This window comes from Agelaius tricolor, unplaced genomic scaffold (genome assembly GCF_023055355.1).
Source record: "Agelaius tricolor isolate 1412-34295 unplaced genomic scaffold, bAgeTri1.0.p SCAF_9, whole genome shotgun sequence".
NCBI classification, from domain to species: domain Eukaryota; kingdom Metazoa; phylum Chordata; class Aves; order Passeriformes; family Icteridae; genus Agelaius; species Agelaius tricolor.
The window spans coordinates 43590462-43611259 of NW_027269269.1; the positions used below are offsets into that span (position 1 = coordinate 43590462).

Consider the following 20798-nt stretch of genomic DNA (forward strand, 5'->3'; position numbering starts at 1 on the left):
GTTTCTGGCACTTGCACTGCCTTCCTCAGGAGCTCTCAATTATCTCTATGTGCAGTGCTTCCTGCTTGGGAGCTGTAGCTATGGACTTCACATTCCCAGTCCCACGCTGACCCTGTGCTACTCTGCATCCTCAAAAATAAAAGGGGAATTTGCTCTGTGCAAGGTCTTGCACAAAATTCAATTTAAAAAAGAAATCACTGCAAAGCAGCCCTCACAACCACTGCAAGTCTGAAGAGTTTCCCCCCACCATGACAATCATTTCCTAAAAAATGCTGGCATACGAATCCTCTCCTCATGTGGCCACAAAGAGCTGTGGACCCTGTCATTGTTCTCCAGCTGAATGTCCCAGTGCTCCAGCGAGGACTCAAAAATTGTCAAGATGACTCAGAGGACCATCACACATCACGTATAATAAAGCAGTGAATTAAGCACATCTCCAAAAAATTCAGACAGCAATTCATAAACTATTAAATGGAAGATTATAATAACAAATAGATGAATTCAGTCCTCCATGGATAATACATGTACAAAAATGCTAATCTTTGAGGCTAAATTATTCACAACCAATGAGTCAATCAGCCCTATTCCCTCACAGACCACTGTTTCCGGGAGCTATTTATAAGTGAGACAAAATTGATGTGCTTGTATCATCTATTTCTCTACAAGAGGAAAGTGCACGATAATCCTCTTTTTATTCCCTTTATTAAGGCAGTCCATGAATTTGAACAGCAACTAAAACCACAAGAACATCTGTAATTGATACTGCAGTGACAGCTAAACTGTTAAGTTAGTGAATTTGGCCAGCATTACAAATTTCCTTGGTTCTGATCAGGCACTTAATAATGAAATACCTCATTTATTAAGTGATGTAGTCAGCAGAACTCTGAACAAAACAGCCCGTGCCAGAATGCTGTCACTGTCTTTTAAAATACCTGGTATGCAGGGACTAGTCTTTAAACCAAAATATCTAATTCCCAGGAGCAGCTACAATCAGAAATCACTGCTAAAAAAAAAAAAAAAAAAGGCAAAGATATTTCTCTTCCCTGACTTTCCAGCCAGCTGCATTTGCCCCCTCCTACTTGGAGGGATTCAGATCTCTCCAGGACAGCAGAGAAAATAATGAAATAATACAATCCCAATAAAAGGGATTAAAAGATCTTCTTTTCTACTGAAAGAAGGATCAACCCCTTGAGTGCAGGTTCAGAACAACTTTAAGGGACTGGGTCACCAGAACTCTCTGTGGTCCATGTTCTCCCTCTAAAATAGGAGCAAGGTCCATAACTGCCACACAAACTTTTTTGGCAGTTACGGCTCTATCAGAATCAAGGAGTAAGTCAGCTTAATGATGATATTTTATAAGCAAACAGTTGTCACATTACTCATTTTAAAGGAAAAGAGAGCCACCATAGAGAGATGCATTTCCAAAGCCAATTTAGAGGTTAAGCCAGACAAGTTCCCTGGATCAGGATCTAATGAGATTCCAAGGCTCACTCAGCTCAGGAGACTTGATGCTGTAGCAGCAAAGCAGAGGCTGCTCACACCTCTTCTGTCAGTGACAGCTGAGCCTCCCAGAAGGATACTGCCACTTCCATGGATCCTGGCTACCTCATTTACCAATGAAACATCCCAATTAAACTTCTATAGGGATTATGCATTGAATTCTTGCTGAAATTAATGTGCTCAAATGTCTTGCCTGGCTTTGTGGGATTGAATCCTCATTTATGTGTGGCTGAGTGCCTCTCCCTATCCCTGGAAATGGCATTTGTTTTATCCTAGCTGGATAAAGTGGCAATGGCATAAAAGGGTTAAGAAAGAAACTGTTAAGCATGACGTACAAATACAGTTTAAGCTAATAAAAATAAATTAAATGCCTTTTTAAACAACAAAAACAACATTAGTTTAATTTCATTTTTTTTAAATTCACTTGCACAGACAACAAAGAGAGCATAGATTCAACTAAAATCAAAATGAGATTCAAAATTGCTTCCAGTGTTGGTGCTGAAAACAAAGCATGCACAAGGGTCTACTACACTGCTCTCTTGCAAGGCATAAACCAGGTCTGCAATAAACTGCTTGATGCTGTCTTGCTGGTCATAAAGCTACCAAAAAAAAAAAAGGAAAAAAGGGATATGCCATTTTTTATGACACTTTAGGGTCCAATGCAATATAAAATACATCTTTCTGGTAGTGTATGCTTTCAGAGCAGCTTCTAGTGACTTTGAGGTTTATATACACTTTGGTCAGAGAGGAACTGAACATATTTTTTGTTGGATTGGGCCATAGGCAGCTATGGCTGTTCCCAAAGGATGGTGTAAATGACAAGCATTCTGAACCCTGGGGAAAAAATAAATCATTACCAACTAGACCAAGATAAGAGTTCTTTGAACTGACATTTCCAGTTTTAAGAGTTTTCTATTCCCTTAATATTTAAAAGAAATGTTAACTTTCCTAAATATATTAAAATTATCTTCACATGAATTCAAGAACACCACCACAATACCACTCAATAAATGCAACCCCAAAAGACCATTTCTTTAGATCATTTCTTTGACCACATTGCCATTTTCATTGCCTCCTTCCAGGTGGCTCCTTTGGCTGTTCACCACAAACAGTGCAGGTGTCTTCAAGGCTTTTCCTGGCCCATCCCAAGCTCCACACCCTCACAGACCACACTGATTCCTTCAATTCTTGTTAAGCTTTTAGGACACTGTTATTAATTTTGCTTCTAACTGATGTTTTTTTCCTAAAGCTTAACTTCTTTTTACCTTGACACCTATGCACAGACAATATGTGAGGCTACATAAATTAACTTCTGCTTTCTCTGCACTTCAGTTTGTTGACATTCACACACTATTCCTTACTATTTTGGGACAATATATTCTCTGATGGGGATGGACTGATGTTTTTCCCCCCCATATTATACAGCATTCCAAACCCAAAGCAGCCTAGATAATGTGCCTAGATAACAATGTCAAACAAATAATGAACACCTTAAGCTGGATCTTCTAGGTTTTAAGGTATTATTTTAGAACAACTACCTGTAGTGTCTTTTACTCAAAAAAAATAAAAAATGCACTCATGTACTCATCAAATCTGAACCTATATAACCCAAGCCTTGATGTGTTAAACTTTGATGCGTAGTGGACTCCAGCTAAATTAAATGTAGAAACTTGACCACTAATGCAGCTTTTTTCCTGGGCAAAATACACTGCATTTTACCTAAGAGACACATGGGGAGTACAAACAAGAATAGTATTTCCAAAAAGATCTTCTCTTAGGAACCTAAGATCTTCTCTTAGGATCAACAGATCTGGGTTGCAGGCAAATTATTTGAAAACAAGTTGTTGAGGCAATATTCCATCAAAATGACTGCTATCAGCCATATACATATGGGACCCTCTAACTACCCAGGGTAATAAGTCTTGTATATTATTGCTGGGAATTCCTCCAAAGCCCAAATCATTTTTAGTTTGTGAAGCTCCCTAATTTATTTTCCATGGTTGGGAGGAATCTGGTGCTAAACTAAAAATACAGTTTTACCCCCCATTATCTCTGCACATAAAGAGTCACAGAGCTTTGGGCTAGAATTAACATGAGATAGGCTATTATGACTGCAAGAACATTTAGCAGTCCCTGTTGACTTTGCAGTTTGTAATAATAAATATCCTCCCCATAATATCTTACTCTATTTTTTGTGAACTTGATGCCTTAAGGAAGTCTTGAAGCTAGTGATAAAATGCTAACAGTATTTACCTATTTTGTTGCTAGCCTGGATTTCCTTTTCTCCCTGGGAAAAGTCATTTAAAGAAATGATATTTGCAAGCAAAAGCTCTTAAAAGTATAACCTCTGATTTCATGAATGCCCTACAGAAATATGATGTCCTACTGTATTTGATTACTGAAGCAAAACTGACTCTGCTGGTACAAAGTAATGGCACTATTTCATAGTGAAGCATTTGCTCTTCCACGAAGGAAAAACCTTGTAATCAGTAATGAAGGTTATAAAAGATGCAGTCTGCAAGTCAGAAGTGTCCTATTAGCACCAATCAAGGTGATAATTAAGACCAGATTTCTGTAAGGAGGGGGTAGGCTTTTAGGGGGCTTCACAAAGTACTGAACTTCATGCACATAATGAGCAGTTCAAAGTACTCTTACTTTACTAAGAAGATGCTCAAAGTGACTAAAAGGAAGGTGTACTCTTGCATACATAAGTATCTTATTTTGTTAGGCTAACTCCATGCAACAGAAAAAACTTGCCTACCCTCACATACATTAAGGATGAGGGAGCTTGGCAGTTTTCTTTTTGTTGTTGAGGATTTTTTTAAGGGTGGGAGTATTTTGGGTTGGTTTTTTTTTTTTTTTTGCCCCCAGAATTGTTCATAAATGCATTTAGGAGAAAAAAAATTTAGATGAAGACAACATTCTTTATACATTCAAGGTTTCAGTTGACTAAAAGCTTTCCAGCAAACCAGAGTAACGTTTCACATTTCAGGGACTACAGTTTTCCTTCAACTCATTCTTGCTGGTTTTTACTTATTCATAGGTCTGTCAAGCAAATTCAGCACAGTATCAAGCAAAACATGTACATCACAAATACCCTCTCTCATAAAAAGACAATCTCAATCTCCATAGATGTCAGCAAGTACTCACAACAACAAATTAAATCAAGCCATGCTTACACACCTAAAGTGTATTACCCTCTAGCCCTTGCACCTTGTGTGGTGTAAGGCTTAGAAGAGTAGCAGCCTATTGGCAATTGATTCTTTTTAGGCAGGGAAAGCAAAAAACAATTAAGATATGAATATGACCAACAATGCTTCATACACATGGACACTTCAACTTAAATTGTGAACAGATGGAAAGTAAAACAGTCTCATATATTTCAGTTTCACCACATTCCTCAATAATTTTTCTAGATCAATAAAAATACACTTTTTTAAAAATGAATATGTTTAGAATTATAAACTATTTCCAAATAGGCAATCCACTGATCTTTAGCTTACTGACTTGTTTCCCTTTGCCACCTCATTGATTGTGGCATGATTCTTACTGGACAGCAATTCACAATGGGCATTATTTGTAGACAGTCAATTTTCTCTTATTAAATAGATTTCAATCATTTTACTTTAAGCATTCATAAAGGTTATTTCATACCTGTGTATTTGCTAGGTGTGATGCCCCATTTTCCTCCTCCAAATGAGGTATTTTCCAGTTCTCGTGAGCTTTCCACAAATGTTGCTGGAAAGGTGTCTAATCTGTAAGGCAAGGGTGAGATATGCTGTATAAAACATGGTTTTTACACTTGCACAAATAAATGGGTGATTTCTTTTTTAACAAAGCAGGCAAATGAATCTGAACTTATTTGAACCCTCTAGAACTGCAGCACTGGAGGAAACCTCCACCATCTTCAGCCACAGCATTTCCCCAACAGCTCCTTTTCACCTTCTCTATCCTCTTTCCTAGGGCTGTCTTCATTTATTGCTACCATTTCCAAATCCTTACTCTTCAAATATTTACACCCTGGTTTTGTGCTGGCCACCACCCTTCGCCTGCTCTTTTCTGCTTCACCTTCTTCTAATCCTCCCAGATTTTGTGCCTCTGTATTTCCATGGCCTCCATTCCCACCATGGAGAGCACACTCCCACTGCCAGGTTCCATTACTAATGGGTGCAGTTAGAGATAATGGGATGACACACACCCAGACTTCAGCAGAGCCACACATTCAACACCACCATAACACTGAACACAGCCACAACATTGCCCTGGTCCCTCTGCAGATCCAGATGTCAGGGTGAACTGCAGCCTGAGCTTCATTGGGATCTGGAATTTTCTCCATGCTTTTTCCCTTCTGTCCCCCTCCTAGCTCAGCCCACCTTCACATGACAAGTATAAAGTCATGCAGCCTTCAGCACAATCTCACAAACTCTTATGCAAGTAAATAGTTTGATTCCCATGGAGCTCCTCCAGGATAAGGTAAAGCATTGCAGAATTTGGAAAGTGGCCACTTGCTGAGGCACCAAAGACACTTCTCCTCATAACTTTATTTTACATGTAAAGTGCTGTGCATTTCATGAAGCAATAAATTTACAAAGTCTTTGATCAATTATCTTTCTCAGGCCTCTGTAATTTTCAAGTTAACCACTTCATTCTTCACTACACACAGCCTCATTTAATTTCCTTATATCTGCAGAGCAGGAATTAGGCCCAGAATAGATCAAACAGTGCTGAATTTGGGTCATTATCCACAAAGTATCCCAAGACAGTCTGCCTTGGCTGTCAGTGAAAGTTCACTTGCAATATTTTACTCACGCTAGAAAAGGAGATAGGGAAGACTGGCAACCTTCATTAGACCAGAAATCTTAAAACTATTTAAAGCATGACCTCAAGAACTTCTTCAAGGCTCACACATCTGAAAGCTCACCTCTCCTTTTTTCTCTCAAGAACATAGATTTTTTTTTTTTCAAATCAGACACTTTATCTACTAAAGAGCAGTACCTGAAAGCACCAATTTTTCTGGGTCTCTTCATAGCAGCCATTTCCTCTAACTACCTAAACATGCTCAGGTTTAAGCAGCCTGAACCTCATCACCTAGTTTAAATTAACTATGTGCTTAAATACTCCAGTGCCCCAGTGCCAGAATAGCTTATCTATACCTCTAAAAACAAACCCTCCCTCCTGTTTTCTTCTAAGTACAACTCTGGAACACTGAACACTAGCTTTAATCTGGTTTTGTCACCCATTCACTTTTCATATTTTGACTTGTTTTCATTTTTAAATTAATACAGGATATTGTATCCTCCTGCTAAACCAGTTGTTGTGTCCCAGTTTCACTCTAAAGCAAACAAACAGGAAACAGAGTCCCTGCTTTGGTTTGCTAGAGATATTTGCATATAGTCACTGAGGAAAGGTTATTTATTCCATCTGATTGATTTTTAAAATTTATCTGTAGCATAAAGAACTAAGGGGGTTTTTTTTACATTTTGATTGGTGATTAGATCCTGAACCAAGTCACAATCTAAAAGAAACACTGATATTTAAGCATTAATAATTTAAAAGATAAATTGGAGGGCTTTTCTTATCTCTACCATCAATACATACAACAGCATTCCAGCATTCAGGCTTACAACACAGAAAAGTAAGTCTTGGCAAGCAATAGCTCAGACATACTGTATTTATTGCAGTCATGAAGCCTATTATGGACATCTTTGTTTATCTCATCACAATTAAACATTCATGAAGAAATATTACAGAAAAAAGCATTTCTGGTCTCATAGCTAATTAGCACAATTTAAGAGTACCCTGTAGTTAAGCTGCCCAGCCTCTCTCTCAAGGAAAGTGGGGATCTGAATCTAAATTACAAGTGCTCTCCTCCCCCTCATCTGTGCATTTTCAAAACCAGGATTTCAGTCCTGCTTACTAACCCATGTCTGACTGACCTAACAAATAGTACAGACATGCAGGAATAAACTTCTAAAGTGTATTTTATTTAACTTGCCTCATAGAGAAACACCAAATTTCCACAGTATTGATGCCATCACACATGGTCTGGATTTCAGCCTGGTACCATCGGTGAAAAATAACTAAAGGGACACATGCAAAACAATGAAAACTTGCTATTTGCAACAAAAACACTGTTTTCAGAAAATCAAGGAATACTGACAGGACATACATAGTCTGTACCTTCCCATGTCCACATACATCCTTACACTGCTATTACAATATTCTAATAGATTGTTTCTCCATGCAAGGTTATAAAAGTGTGGTTTATTAGGGTACTGCAACCATAAAGTTACGATTGTTTCTCAGGCTGAATTTATATCTAGCCATCAAAATGCATTACTACATTCCAGTCACTTCTTTTTTTTCCTTGCACATTAACATAATCATCCCCAACACTTCAAAGTAAGGGAAGTTATATCTAGCTGGCATTCAAACCTACAGCTCTGTCTTTTTTAATAAAGGCCCTCTTTCTATTTTCTAAGGGCATGATGCATATGTAGGCAATCGCCAATGATGAAACCACAGCTACATTATAAACTACCTTATTAAAAATTAAGGATTGTAATTACACATTGAAACCAAGAAAATTATTGTTCCTTTTTCCAAGGAAAAGGAACAATAATATATTCTTGTGCACAGTGGTGCTTGTGACCCTCAGACAAAGGCATATCCAAGAAAACTAAAGTGTAATCAGCTCTCTAGACTCAGCAATGGCTTGGGGTGAGGGCCGGGATGCTCCTGAACAGAAAATCCCGAACCCCACGGTTCATCTGTCATGGAGAGGCAGCGACCCCACTGCCTAATTGTGTGTTTAATTGTGTGTTTAATTGTGTGTTTAATTGTTTAACTGTGCCCAAATCCCTCCAGGTGCCCAAGCACCAGGTTTCCTTCTAGAAGCTCTCTGAATTACCATAGTATCTGTGTACACATGATCTAGATTTCAGCCAGTGAAAAACAACTAAAGGGGCACATGAAAAACAGTGAAAACTTGCTATTTCCAACGAGACCGGTGTTTTCACAAAACCAAGCGGCGAGCCCGGAGAGCACCACGCTGCCGAATTAACTTTTGATATGTTTTCATTTTAATCTTTAAAGATTGCAAGAAGTAAATTACTCTCTTTAGAGAGTCCAAGAAGAGACCCCAAGGCATGGAGCGGGGAGCCGGGACATCCCCGCCCGCCCTGGCTCGCCCTCAGGACGGCCGGGCCGGTCCCGCAGCGCCTCTCCCGCCGCTTGGGGTGCCCAAACCAGGGCGGACAGACAGAAAAACCCCACCGAGAGGAAGAGAAGCGGTGCCCGCACCCGCTCCCCGGCCCCTGCCAGCCGCGCCTCCCGGGGCCAGCCCGGCCCGGCCCCGCAGGGTGGGCGGGCGCAGCGCGGAGCCCCGGCCCGGCCCGGCCCCCGCCCGCCCCTCGGCGCCGGGAGGCGGAGCCGGGCGGGCGATCGCGGCCCGGCCGCTTCCTGGTCACCGGAGCAGGAGGCGACAGGAGCCCGCCGAGGCGGCTGCGGGGGTCCGGCTGCCGCCATGGCCTCGCTCTTCAAGAAGAAGACCGTGGACGGTGAGTGGGCGACCGGGGAGGCCCCGCCGCGCCCCCGGCAGCGGCCGCCCCCAGCCCCCGCATGGCCCCGGGTGCGGGGCTGGTCCCGGCCGGGGCTCCGGGGCAGCGGGAGCCCGGCGGGGATCGCGGCCTCGGGCCCCGCGTCCCGGCAGGGAGCGGAGCAGGAGCGGAGGCCCCGGCCCGCCCGCCGTGACTCACCGGCGGCGCTCGGGGAGAGCCCCCGGGCCGGGCCGGCCCTGGCGCAGCGCGGCGGGGGATTCCTGGCGCTCCGGGAGGGGTGGGAGCCGGGCCCGGCCATCCCGGGCCGTGGGTGAGGCAGGAGGAGGAGGAGCGGCATCGCTCGGTGGCGGCGAGGGACACAAAACAGGCCCGGCAGGAGTTGCTGGGGCCCAGGGGGAGCCGGGACGCGAGCGGTGCCGTGTGAGGGAGCCACGTCCAGGCTGCGGGAGCCGCCGCCGCCCGGCCCTGGGCTCCGCGCCGCTGTGCGAACAACTTGGTTCTTTGTGGCCAGGCTGGTACCAAAACGCTTAAACTTCAGCAGGAACAGCCATCCTCAAATAAAGCCCCAAAGGACGGCTTAGCTGCCAGCAGGCCGCTGGGCGATGCTCGGCTCTCCACGTTGTCGTGCCCAGGGTTGGCGAGCCCCAGGTTTGGCTCTCTGGTGTGTTGGGGGCCCCGTGTCAGAGCTGGTGGTGGGTCGGCGTTTGAAAAGGGCTCGCAAAAAATGACGCTGCACATCAACCAATTGTGTGTCACAGCAGGGAACACGCACAGGTCCCACCTGGCTCTTCCCATTTTAGATGTGGTGCCTGAGAGGGGAAGAAGGGGACTTGGCATTAAGCTGCCATGACCAAGGAAGGACTGCAGGAGCCAGGTCAAGCCCTGCTGGATGTCTCTTGTCCAGCCTGTTTTAAGGAATGCTTCCTCCTTGCCCTGGTGTGTGTGACGACAGTGTGACACACAGGAGTGGCTAATGGCATAGGACTTTATCTCAGAATAACCTGTCGTATTCTGTCTGTTCTAGCAGCTGGGAATTCTCCTCAGTTATCAGAAACAAACAAGAACCAAGTTCTCATCTTGGCCTTCACTTCTAAAAACAAATTAAACAGTCTGTAACTGCAGATAGTTGTTTTCAGTTTATTGCCATCCTTAGTTGAAGCCACTGTGGGGGATCAGAAACTACAGAAATAAGCATTGTGCTTACCCTTATTGTCTTCTAAGTACTATTCTAAGTTTGCTATCACCTTGAAGTTCCTACCTCTCCAGGTCACTATACTAAGGCTTTTTTAAAACTAGCGTATTTAGGAAAGCCAGTCTTGTATGTAGCTATTAAGCTTTTTCTTTCAATTTACCAAGTGCAGCTGTGCAAGTAATATACATTTATCTACCTTCAAAATTACTTGCCTGTAGCATTTTCAGAATGATTTTCTCTGCTGTTTTGCCAGTGTGAAGAATGCAGTTATATTCCATGCCATCTTTCAGTTCTTAGTTATTGTCCACTGAAAAGCATCTCTCCCAAGGATGCTTTTTCTGTAGTACTCACAGCAGTAGTAGCATTGTAAAAACAGGTGTCATTTTCACACCTTTTTTTTTTTAATTATATATTTCTTTGCCCAAGAACTGGGCAATCTCCAGCAAGGTTGGAAATGTATATTCTGTCTTTAAAATGCCACTAAAGGTTTGGGATTTTTTTTCTGCTACAAACCTATTAACATCAATATAATTTCAGCAATGGATGTTTTACAGTATTTCTGACTTTGGGAATGAAGAATGCCAAGGCTTCTCGCTGTTTGTAGAAAAATTGCCTCAAACCTTAAAAAATGAAAGGGTGGCCTGTGATTCTACAATTTACCCTTCTAAAGAAAATTTATGTGACAGTGCTCCTTTGAGACTCCCACCCGAAGTGCAGGCACAGGAGCAGCTGAATCTCTCCTCCATAGTAACTGCTCCCCCTACGTGGGTCAGAGCATGCTGAGTCACACACAGGCGCCCTGCTCTGCCTTTGCCCGGGTGAATCACACCCAAGCACGTGCTCTAAATCCTATCAAAACTTAGTTGCAGCTAGCATGATTGATGCCTAGGCTGTAAATAATACTGGCTTTAATAAGAGGATGTTATCAGTATATAATTTTTAATAGCACAGTGCACACAACTCCTATGAAGGATGATAGGTTTCACCTGACAGACCGTGTTCAAGCTTTGCTCGCTCTGTCAGTTGTCAGTAAACTGAAATTTGTTGTAAAGGCCTCCACTTTACTGCCTTACTATTCTTAAGCATCTCCTGATTGAAAAGTTTCATACACTGTTGCTTTATAGACTGATTTGAAGAAGGGCTACACAGATGTGGAGGAGAGGAAGCTCCCCCAGAGCAGAATAAGGACACAGTGGGATTGCTGAGTTAGTGCTGGCCTTGCAGCAAAGTGTGTGTACAGATGTCTTACTGAGGGGTTAAGGCTCTTGCTGTGCTTATGGTGCAAAGTAACATCCCAGGTAAAGGTAAAAACAGCTTTGTTTTTAACAGGGTATAGCCCACACTGCTGACACAATGATATTATATACACCAAATTGTATTTTGCTAATATTTTCTGTATCTGAAATGTTGACACTTCACTCTGCATGTCTGCAGGGTGCTTAGCAGGTGTTTATGGAGTGTTGAGAAACTTTGCCCAGCTATCAATGTTTTCTTTCCAGATATAATAAAGGAGCAAAACCGAGAGTTAAGAGGTACACAGAGGGCTATAAGCAGAGATAGAGCAGCACTTGAAAAACAGGAAAAACAACTGGTAAGTATGACAGGGAACTTTATTTTGCTCTTTAAAACACACACATGCAATAAAAAACTTGCAAGATTTTAGAGATACCAGTCAATGCATAATAATGAAATACTAAAAAGACAGTTGTCTTCCCCTTTTCATTTCTCAGTTAAAATTGTGTTGGAAAATATTTATGGTCTAAAAGTGATTCTCAGCCTTTGCCATAGGAAAATCCTGAAACAATGTGTTTAGATAAAATAACCACTTTGGGTTTTCCCTACAATTCCCAGCATTCTCTGTCCTTCAGAAGGTTTTTGGGTTTTTTTCAAAACGTTTGTACATCACTTGTCTTGTGGTGGAAAAATTAAAAGAAGTGCTGTCACGTGTTACCATGACTGTCCAGTGGGAGAGAGTACTTGGAAAACCACAGGATATCATGAGTACCCCTAGCGTTGTTCTTTTCATTCAGACAGAACTTGCCTAAAATTAGCTGATAATAGTAGGACTGTTTGCCTAAATTAAGATGTATTCAGAACTTAACATGTGTGAGCCTTCAAGTACTCAGTGGCTGAATGCTGCACCTGTGTGGCACTGTAAGAGGAGAAATGGATGTGCCAGATGGTGGGGTTTGATGCATGAAGAATGCTCACACTGTGGGAAAAGCTGTGCGAATCCAGCCCGTTCCAGCAGCTATTGAGGTGGTGCTGCTGGTGCATGGCAGCAGGTTGCATGAATACCAAGAGCTGGGAATAATAAACTAAAAGATCAGAGAAACTGTTTCTGAAAGCCTTGGACATGTAAAATATAGTAGGTTGCTCATAAATAAGACATTTTTTCCCAGTATGAAATATTCCAGATATGGAAATAACCTTAATTTTAGTGGCTATTCAGGCTGAAGTGTTGATTATTTACTACACTAAGTGGTTTCAGAAATGTTGGATTTCTGAGAAGAAGAAAGGAGCAGTGAAATATGTCTTTGAAAAAGTTAAAATTTGCTGCTGGAATGAGAGTAGCAATGGATAATAAATATTCATTTTCAGTGTCAAATCAGGTGAAGAAGGATCAGGGGCTTATCAGTCAATCTCGAAACATTTCATTATGTGCTTTCTCTAGAGAGACCTTTTTTTTCCCCTCCCTTAATTTTAAGGTACTACTCTGAGAAAACCAAGTTATGCAGTTATATTATTTCTACAGCTAAAAATACCTTAATGTATGCAGACAGTTCTGTTTCAGTTCAGTAACCTGATATAAATGCACAAATTTTGATTTTTTTCCCCAGAAGAACATGACTGACTTCAATAAGCTTGCCCCAGACCTCTCAAAAGCAGATAATGTACACCAAATTGACCCAAATTATTTTGAATTAGGAATAAAATAATCTGTTTGATAGGGTTTGATTTCTGCAGGTGGATTATCTGCAGTGATTTAGCAATGGTTTATATTTTGCTTTGAAAAAAAACAGGTTATAAAAGCTATGTAGGTCTTTCAACTTACTCAGAAAATCCCTAATTTCAAACATTTGCTGTTAAAATATGGGGTGCACACTAATCCCTCCAACCTTCACAATACTTTAGATACAAAAGAAAAAAAAAAGGAAATAATATTCTGGTGATGTTACAGGAATTTTTGTGGCTTCTATGAACTACTTTCAAGGAGCACAGCTTTACTTCTATTTCAGGCCTCTAAGGTTTGAACAGTCTCCTGCTGCTTCATTGCCACTCTGTACCTTGCTGGATTAAAAATAGTGTGTATGACACACCCTTTAGGAACTGTGACTCTGCAGAGGGGATTTTGTGCCAGAGCCATCTCTGGAATAAACTTAACTGTGAACTTTTCTGGTAGTCAGGGTAATGCAGTGGGCCAGTTTACATCTGCCTTTAGAGTTCACTGTTCTGCATGTCCTGGGGACTAGAATTTATCTTTTCATACCTTCTTAGAAGTGCAGTTTTCTTTTCACTGGATTACCAGTGCACATAAAGTGAAGCAACTGCATACCTATAGCAGGCATATTATCCTGAAAAATCCAGGAGAAAGCTGGTCTTCAAAAGCTGCTTTTACTTAATGGTAAAAACCAAAATGGACATGTACAGAAAACTGAGCCACTGTGGCAAGACCTGCTTAAAAAGGCTGTAAAGGAGAAAGTTGTTGCAATTTTTACATTACCAAGTAACAAATCAGAAGACACACTTTGAAGAATCCCAGCTGACAAGATTATTTGTGCCAGGCTTTTTCCTGGTACCTCTGGGCTAAACAGATTGTTATTTCTCTTTGAATTGACAGATTGGGGTTTGGTTTTCTAAGACAGAAGTGTCTTTCTTACAGCACAAGCACATGTTAAATTATGCTATTTTTATTATGATTTAAGTCCAGCTAAATTATAAGGGTGAAGAGCCTATAATTATTGATCATCTAACTTTACTGGTCATCTAATTAACATCATTATTGGTCATCTAACTTTATCTACTTCTTCCCCAAAAAGGCTCTGAGGTTCTCTTGAGGCTGAAAAAAAGGTGAAAAGAAATCTCAATTTCTTACATGAGTGATGTTGTTTGATTGCAAGAAATCAAACTTGATTAGCATCGTGGCACCAGTAGTTGACTGGACATCATAATTCCTTCAGTTTTTGGGGCTTTTTTTGAAGGGTGGCTGCTTATCCAGATATGGAACTGAATGTGCACATAGAAGTGAATGTGACATCATGCAGAAATTGCAGTCTTTGGGGGAACTGTGTGCTACCACACTATAATTCAGTCTCATTGAGTTTTTTCCTTGTGGTCAGATCATACCAGCATGACATTGATTCTGCTAAACAGCCTTGTTAAAAAAGCAAGGAGCTATTTATACAATTTAAATGTCTTAAAAGATTCAAGAGGATAGTTAATTTTGAATTTAATTATTAGCGGTAAGGCTTAATTATAGTCTTTGCGTGAATGGAAATTCTGTGGAGTCAATCTCACACCTTTTTTCACAGGAGCTGGAAATCAAGAAAATGGCTAAAACTGGGAACAAAGAGGCCTGCAAAGTGCTGGCAAAGCAGCTGGTGCAGCTGCGGAAGCAGAAGAACCGAACCTACGCTGTGAGCTCCAAGGTCACCTCCATGTCCACTCAAACCAAGGTCATGAACTCCCAGATGAAGATGGCAGGAGCTATGTCAGCCACAGCAAAAGTAAGGCACCACAAGATATTCTTTTTTATATCCAGATGCAGCATATGGTTGCAAAAATTCTGTTATTTTGGGTAATTTTTTGGTAATTGCAGTACTAAAACTCACTTGGGTTTATATTTTTGTTTGGGCAATCTATCCATATAGAACCTACATACTTTCTTGGTCTAGACATCTGTCAAATGTTTACATGACCAAAATAAACTAATGCCAGTGAATGAACTCTTTTAGTACATAAAAAAAACCCCAAACCCTGCTGCTACAGTGCCTTGCCTGTATTTATTGTCACAAGCAGTTTTTACTGGGAAAAAGTAGGGCATGATTTGTCTAGAAATCAAGGCACCGTGTCACAATAGCTTTATGGCTTTTGAAGAAAGTAGGTTATTGCTTTGGATCTAAAATTCCTAAAAAAATCTGATCTGGAGTTTGCTGTCATTCTCTCTGTGCTCTCTCAGGAAAGAGTATTGCATTAAGTTTCCTCCCAGATCTCATCTCATAAAAGAGTGAAAAATCTCAGTTTTCTGATTTAGGTGTGAACTTTCCCTTATTTCCCTGAATTAATAAAGAGGGATTTGGCTTTTGACAAGCAGGACTGTTCAGCTCAAGGTGCAGGAAGCAGAATTATTATGCATCACTGTAGACCAAGCTGGGCTTTGATCCCAGTCCAAGTTAAATCCAGTTAAACACAGCAATGTAACTTGGTGCAGAAAGGAATTACCACAAAGGCTTGGTGGTCAGGTGCCTTTCAGACACAGCATGAGGGCAGATTCCAGCCAGCCAGTGATACAGAGCTCTGGCTCTGCAGCAGATTTACACATTGGACTTGTCTGACTGATCAGGTTCAACACCTAACTCAGTATTCTTACAACAGCACTCATGTGAACAAGTTTGTCCTGCTTTTTAATTATTATGTGGGTGACTTGTTTTTATCTAGGATAGATCTTGGATTAAATTTCTCAAAACCAGAGTCACTGGAGTAGTTATGAAGATTAGGTCAGTAGGAAAAAAATTTAAAAATATTTTTAAACAGCAGGCAATTATATGTACAATTTGTGTAAAATTATTGGAAAAAAAGTCCTAAATTTTCTTTTGATAAATTTTAAAGTGAAGCTTAAAGAATTGTTAATCTCATAAAACTATCAGTGAAAAATATATGGGGTCAGTTGCCTTAACAAGGCAAATATATATACTTTCAGTATACTTCTTAGCATATATGTTGCTAATTTTGAACATTGTAAAGTCCAGTTAAGTTACCTGATTATTTTTTTCATGCATCTAACCCTTATTTTCTGAAGATATGTAAATAAACTCTCAATCAGTGCAGATATTTTTGACATCCATTTATCAGCACCTTCCAAGTCCAAAACAACTTCTTAAATTCAAATAATGCAACCATGAGCACAGTCTTTGAAATTCAAGTAACATTAGTATCATAATGCATTATCACCTTGAGAAACTCAGACATGAAGGCAGAAGCCCTTCTGTGAAGCCTGTAGTGGCTTTATACCATCTCTTTTAATTAACCAAGTCTTTTATCTTCTCAAAGATGGTTAAATTTTACATTTGAATTGCTTATTTCTGTGTTTAGAACCTGATATCCCACAGTAACTTGCTTTTTAGGAAAGAAGGAAGTACCCCATAGCAGTGCCCACAAAGGCAGTAAAATGGGTGAAGTTTATTTCACTGTCACAGCAAGATCTCCACCCAACACACAGGTGCTCCCTAAACAAGTACTTCCTCAACACTTGGATATTTTCTTTCCAGAGAAAAGTAATTTTTCCATTAAATTATAACACCAAGAAGCAATTTAAGGCCTGTCCTCCAGTGGTGGTTCAAATAAATGGTCCTTTCTGAGTAAGAACCTGCAGCCATTTACTTCTTTAATGTGTGTAGCCTTCAAGTTAGGAAATGTTCTCCATTCTTTTCATTCAGATCAGTTGGATTTTTCCTAATACAAGGCCAGGGGAGGGTCATGGTGCAAGAAAGATGCACACATTTAAGAGTCTGTTTATGAGGACACTAGATAGAAATATTTCTTACTAAGTGCAGGCTGTACTATTGCTTTGTCACTTACCTAATGTTCTCATGGGATGTAGAGAGACAAGGAAAGTGAAATTTGGATTAAAGCATTTTTCTTAATGAATACACTGATATTTACTAGTGTCTCATTGTATGATTTAAGAGTTTTTTCCATATTAATAGACAATGCAAGCAGTTAATAAGAAAATGGATCCACAAAAGACACTACAAACTATGCAGAATTTCCAGAAGGAAAACATGAAGATGGACATGACTGAAGAGATGAGTAAGTTCTGCACTGCAGGGGACTGGCTTCTCTTGGCAGGGGACAACCAGCCTAAAAACACTGATGTTTGAAGTTTATTCCTGTAGTTAATGAGACTGACAGCAAAAATGTAGAGCAAACAAAACAATGTATGTCTGAGTAGGAATGCTGAGCCTTAGACTTCTTAGAAACTCTAGGTATTAAATCTAGAATCCATTCCTTCCCATCTTCTGCAAAAGATTCGTCATCTTTTTAGAAGGAACATTCTGGGGGAAAGAAGGTTTGAGGCCCATTCAAGGCCTTAATGGCATAACTGGTAGGGAGACTTGAGATTATCAGTTTAGATCTAAATTAAGGCAAAATTTCAGCTTTCTTCACATGATGGTTTACTATGGTTCTGTCTCCTTTTTCTTAAATTAGGCCACAAAAATTTTTTTCTGGAGGCAGCAAGTTCCTTGTTCCTGCATGTGCATGTTCACTGTCAGCTAATTCCTGGTGTTGCTCACAGTCTTCTCCCCATCCCAATCCCTGCCTTGTTGGTCATATTAAGTAGCATGGACTCAAACCAGTGCTGTTGACCAAGATGGAAACACCTCAGCTGCACACAAGTTATCTGAGTAGTTAACAATTTTGGCAACATACTTGGAGAAAGAGGATTTTTATGAAACTAAAGGTGTTTTGCAGAAATGTTAAAATCTAATATGGGGGGAGATACAGCAGCTGAACTCTTTAGGTGGAACTGAACATTTTTATAAAAACAGCCATGCCTTACCCTGTTGTTGCCCTGGCTTTGCAAGGCAGGGCTAAGGAAGCCTCTCTCACACCCAGGTGCCTTCTGCTGGTATCTCACACCGTGGTATTACTGCTGTGTTCTGGGAGGGTAGAAAGATGGTACTAGGTCATGTTAGTCACCTTTTTGCTTAATGCAATCTGGACTTTTTTTTTCTTTCTTCTAAGTTAATGATACTCTGGATGACATTTTTGATGCCTCTGATGAAGAGGAAGAAACCCAAGACATTGTTAATCAAGTGCTTGACGAGATCGGGATTGAAATCTCTGGCAAGGTATGGCTACTTTTGCACAGCTCGTGCTTTTTCCCCTGCATTCCATTTTTGAAACACAGTTTACTCTAAAAGTCAGCTTGTCATAAACCTGCGTTGTTCTGACTGAACTCGTGTCTCCTTGCAGATGGCCAAAGCTCCCTCAGCCGCCCGAGGTTTGCCCTCTGCATCGGCCTCGAGCGCCGCCACCATCTCGGACGAGGAGATCGAGCGCCAGCTCAAAGCCTTGGGCGTGGATTGACTGCTGGGGGCTCAGCCCTGCACGCCTGCGCAACGTGCAAATACTCTTTCAATGCAACTGATTTCTGAAGCCTCAGAAATGACAACTTGAAGATGAATTTGCAGAGAAACGTTCTTTTTTTTATCCATTGCATGGAGTCTTTTTGACTCTGGACTGACCAGGGGTGTAGTTCTAACAATAAATTCACTTACACCCAATCCAGAGCTGTCCTTTGGATTCAAAGTTTTCTTCCATCTCTATTCCTGATCTGTCTCTAGAACTGGCTGTTCTGTGGCTGGTCATGCCACTTCCTAGGACAGCACCTGTGTAATATTTATCATTTTTACAAAACTATCATTAGAGAAACATTTAGTCTGCCAGCTCTTAGCACAAATGAAACTTCACCTTGGCTCTTAGTTGGAAACTTTTTTTTTTTCCATGAGAAATAGCTTTGAATGTCTAGATAATTTAGGCAGAAAGAAAAAGCATTTTTATGTATTTCTTCAAAATTCCTTTTGAGCTGATGAAATAATAACTTGTAATTCCTCTTACCAGAAGTGAAGGATACACTCCTTGTGCAGTTAATTTTTCTGGAAGAGGAGTTACATTTGTTAGTGAAATTTGTTGCATGAAAGGCACTGATTGAACTCTATTGTACTGTAACATAGCTGGTTTCAACAGAATTGCTGTGCCTTTATGTATATAAATCTTGTACCTTTGTGATTTTCTTTCAGAAGGAGTCTTTGAAAGGTGAGTAAACTTAATAATTAAGATGGTTTTACAAAATGCTTTGGTGAGACCTCGCTGTACACTTGATGGGACTCAGTGCTGAAGTGGAGAGATGCACTCATTCAGAAATGCAAATTGTGCACTTGAAAAAAGGACATTTGCCTGAAGCAACATTTGTATATATTTTACAGTACTTCTTAATGGAAGATAACTGCATAATTGTATTGTTTGCTAAGATGCAACTGATCACATTGATAAACTAAATCTAAATACTAGTTTTGAGAACAATTTTGGATCATAAATGATAACTACTTGTCATAACACTATAATAAAAGCATTCTGGTTCTGTGAAGGTTTTTCTATGGTCTCTGAACTGCATCAACACAATTCTAGCTTTAAGTGGAGCATGCATTGTGCTAAGGAATAAGAACTGTTGATACTGGAAATAGGCAAAATGAGAATGCAGTTCCCAGTTATTATTTTGTGGATGGTGTGATATTCCTCAGCCCTGACTCTGCTGGAGATATTTACCCCTCAGTGTTGATTTAGTGGTGCTGCTCATTGAGCAGAAACAACAATCATCTTGGCTTTAAAAAGAGAAAATCAAAATACCTCCCAAAAGCAAAACCAGGAAAACTGGAGGGGAACAAACCTCATAAAGAGACTTTGCTGCTAGGCAAAGTGTAGCAGGAAACCTCAGTGAATCTGCTGCTGTTGCACCATCTACTGTTTAGGACTGAAGTCAGCAAAGAGAACTCATAGGAGAGCCTTCCTCAGGTTTCAGGCCTAGAATTGCAGGTGTTCTTTCTCTTTCAAAGAAATAATGCAAAACTGAACCTGTCAGGTAGTGGGTAGGAATGTGTAAGTTAATATATTGCATATATCCAATATGGGGTGATTTTTTTTTTTACAAGTTATTTTGTAAAAATCTAATAAAAGGCTTTTTATCCCACAATGACTTTGTCCTCTGTAGGGTTAGTCTTACACATCTGTCTCTTACTGGGCTTTCTTTGTGAGCTCTGATAAATATTCCTTTGGCTAGCTTTGATAAAGCACAAAATCATATTTATTGTAGTTGCTCATGGGCCTTTAATTTAATATTCAGTAAAGATTTGTTCAAGTTTGCATTCCCTTGTCTGGAACCTCATGCCCAAGTACTGCTCTGTGGTGTTGAAAGAGAAATCATAATGTGAACACAGGGATAAAATGTAAGTGGTTGTTTGTAGTCTGGTTGAACACCAAGGCTTGTGCCCTTTCTGAATGAGGTGTGCAGTTGGTTTTTAATAACTGTCAAAATTGGGCTTAATTCCATAATGAATTCTTTCCTCTGGGTCTTGAGGAACAGGAAGAAAGGTATTGCTTTTTTGGTGACATTATAACTGCTGACCTAGTGCTGGTGTCAGTATCCTGTGGTTTAAGTTACCTTTTCAATCCTGTAACTCTAACCTGTGTAAAGATCTTTGGGTGCAGGGTGAGAAATGCTGTAGGTTTGCAGGCTTGTTATGTGTCTGCAACTATGGTCAGTATGT

The 20798-nt window shown here is 40.6% G+C and overlaps 1 protein-coding gene across 1 annotated transcript; it reads left to right on the forward strand.

The window, feature by feature from the left end:
• Positions 1 to 8883: 8883 nt before the first annotated feature.
• CHMP2B (charged multivesicular body protein 2B) lies at positions 8884 to 19621 on the forward strand. Its single transcript, XM_071433724.1, has 6 exons — positions 8884 to 9059; positions 11751 to 11842; positions 14784 to 14978; positions 17178 to 17280; positions 18217 to 18323; positions 18448 to 19621. The coding sequence occupies exons 1-6, from the start codon at positions 9026 to 9028 to the stop codon at positions 18559 to 18561; spliced, it is 645 nt and encodes a 214-aa protein (XP_071289825.1). The 5' UTR covers positions 8884 to 9025; the 3' UTR covers positions 18562 to 19621.
• The last annotated feature ends 1177 nt before the right edge of the window (positions 19622 to 20798 follow it).

Excerpts from the sequence above, each read along its gene's own strand:
- CHMP2B (XM_071433724.1), top strand. The coding sequence starts at position 9,026 with ATGGCCTCGCTCTTCAAGAAGAAGACCGTGGACG. Across the intron at positions 9,060-11,750 it reads CAAGAAGAAGACCGTGGACG|ATATAATAAAGGAGCAAAAC; the intron begins GTGAGTGGGCGA and ends TTTTCTTTCCAG. Across the intron at positions 18,324-18,447 it reads GGATTGAAATCTCTGGCAAG|ATGGCCAAAGCTCCCTCAGC; the intron begins GTATGGCTACTT and ends GTCTCCTTGCAG.